The 1,486-nt window shown below is 69.2% G+C and overlaps 2 protein-coding genes across 4 annotated transcripts in view; one reads left to right on the top strand and one right to left on the bottom strand.

The window, feature by feature from the left end:
- Positions 1–400: 400 nt before the first annotated feature.
- LOC103729934 lies at positions 401–1,464 on the bottom strand. Its single transcript, XM_029560819.1, has 2 exons — positions 1,321–1,464; positions 401–1,120 (listed from the first exon to the last, which is right to left on the bottom strand). The coding sequence occupies exons 1-2, from the start codon at positions 1,462–1,464 to the stop codon at positions 536–538; spliced, it is 729 nt and encodes a 242-aa protein (XP_029416679.1). The 3' UTR covers positions 401–535.
- The window catches only part of Ppp2ca (protein phosphatase 2 catalytic subunit alpha), a 27,513-nt gene continuing 26,904 nt past the window's right edge, over positions 878–1,486 (top strand). The window contains exons 1-2 of one of the 3 annotated variants that reach the window (XM_029560867.1): positions 993–1,120; positions 1,321–1,398. In XM_029560867.1, the coding sequence (XP_029416727.1) occupies positions 1,097–1,120; positions 1,321–1,398 (102 nt within the window). In that variant the 5' untranslated portion in view covers positions 993–1,096. Of the gene's footprint in view, positions 1,199–1,239; positions 1,399–1,486 lie in introns of those variants that run through there. The other 2 variants (XM_008827890.2, XM_008827886.3) reach the window with 2 other exon arrangements.

Below are 1,486 nucleotides of genomic sequence, written 5' to 3'. Positions count from 1 at the left end.
TTTCGCAAACCCAAAAGAGATTCATAACCAGGACAAGGGACGATCCCTAGAGTATCAGCTTCCTTCACTGCGCAAATTGTAGCCGCTTCTAACCAGAACGCAGCCAGAACCCGCACGTCCACGTTCTGCAGGCGTGACCTCTAGAAAGTAGGCCAGGATCGTTTTCAGTGGGCGCAGGATTGCGAGAAAAGTGCTCACCAGAGGAGCAGGAGGCCACAGGAGGGGAGAGGAAGCCCGGGACAAGGCCAGGACCAAAGGCAGAACCTCGGCGCGGCGGGCGAGGGCAGGTGTGCGCTGGGGGAGTCAGGTGTGCAGGGCAGCACTCCCGCGGCAGGTACGCCCTCCTCCGCCTGCTAGTGACCTAATTACCCGGAGCCGCCGGCGCCCGGAGGCGGGGAAGTCACTCCGAGCAGCCTGCCCCAAATACGGGAGCCCTGCCTTTCCAGGCGCGGCCGGACTCTGGTAGGGTCACAGGGCTGTGCGCCTCCTTCCAGGGACGCGGCCGCGGGCCCAGGCGAGAGCGGAGGCGCGGTCCCTAGGCGGCCGTAGGGAGGAACGCGGTCCCGGGAGCAGGGAAGCACCCCCCCTGACCCACGGCGCTTGCGCACACTCCGCGCAGGCGCCTCGCGGAGCACCCGGCCAGACCAGCTGGGCGTGCGATTTCGACCTCCGAGCTCGCTGGACTTGATTTTTCCCGGTCCAGGCAGTCCCTCTTCAGCGAGGACCACGCCCCAAAAGCGAAGGCACAGGTCGGCAGGCAGCTGCACCGCGCATGCGCACAGGCCCCGGCGCGCGCCGCTCGCGTCTGGGCTCCGCTCCCCTCCGGGCTGCCGCCTGACGTCGGCGTGACGTCACCACGCCGGGCGGCCGCCATTACAGAAAGCCGAGCTGGGGAGCTAGGGCGAGCGGAGGAGGAGGCACAGCGGCCGGTGGCCGAGCACTGCGGAGTCAGCCAGCGGACCGGCGCCAGCGCCCAGGAGCCGCGCGGGCCATAGGAAGTACCCCGGGACGCGGCGGCGGCGTGTGCCTGTGGCCCGGTTGCGGGCGGCGGCGCGGGAGCAGCGCGGAGGGGCAGCCGGTGCGGGCGGGCGGCATCATGGACGAGAAGTTGTTCACCAAGGAGCTGGACCAGTGGATTGAGCAGCTGAACGAGTGCAAGCAGCTGTCGGAGTCGCAGGTCAAGAGCCTCTGCGAGAAGGTGAGCTGCTCCGCGCCACAGGCACCTCCGCGGACCCCGGTTGCGGGCGGCGGCGCGGGAGCAGCGCGGAGGGGCAGCCGGTGCGGGCGGGCGGCATCATGGACGAGAAGTTGTTCACCAAGGAGCTGGACCAGTGGATTGAGCAGCTGAACGAGTGCAAGCAGCTGTCGGAGTCGCAGGTCAAGAGCCTCTGCGAGAAGGTGAGCTGCTCCGCGCCACAGGCACCTCCGCGGACCCACCCGGAGGCCGCAGGCACGGGGCAACATGGCGGCGCGGCCCGCCGGGCCC

This window comes from Nannospalax galili, unplaced genomic scaffold (genome assembly GCF_000622305.1).
Source record: "Nannospalax galili isolate Female #2095 unplaced genomic scaffold, S.galili_v1.0 scaffold970, whole genome shotgun sequence".
Classification (NCBI taxonomy): domain Eukaryota; kingdom Metazoa; phylum Chordata; class Mammalia; order Rodentia; family Spalacidae; genus Nannospalax; species Nannospalax galili.
This window is presented reverse-complemented; position numbering and strand designations above follow the sequence as displayed.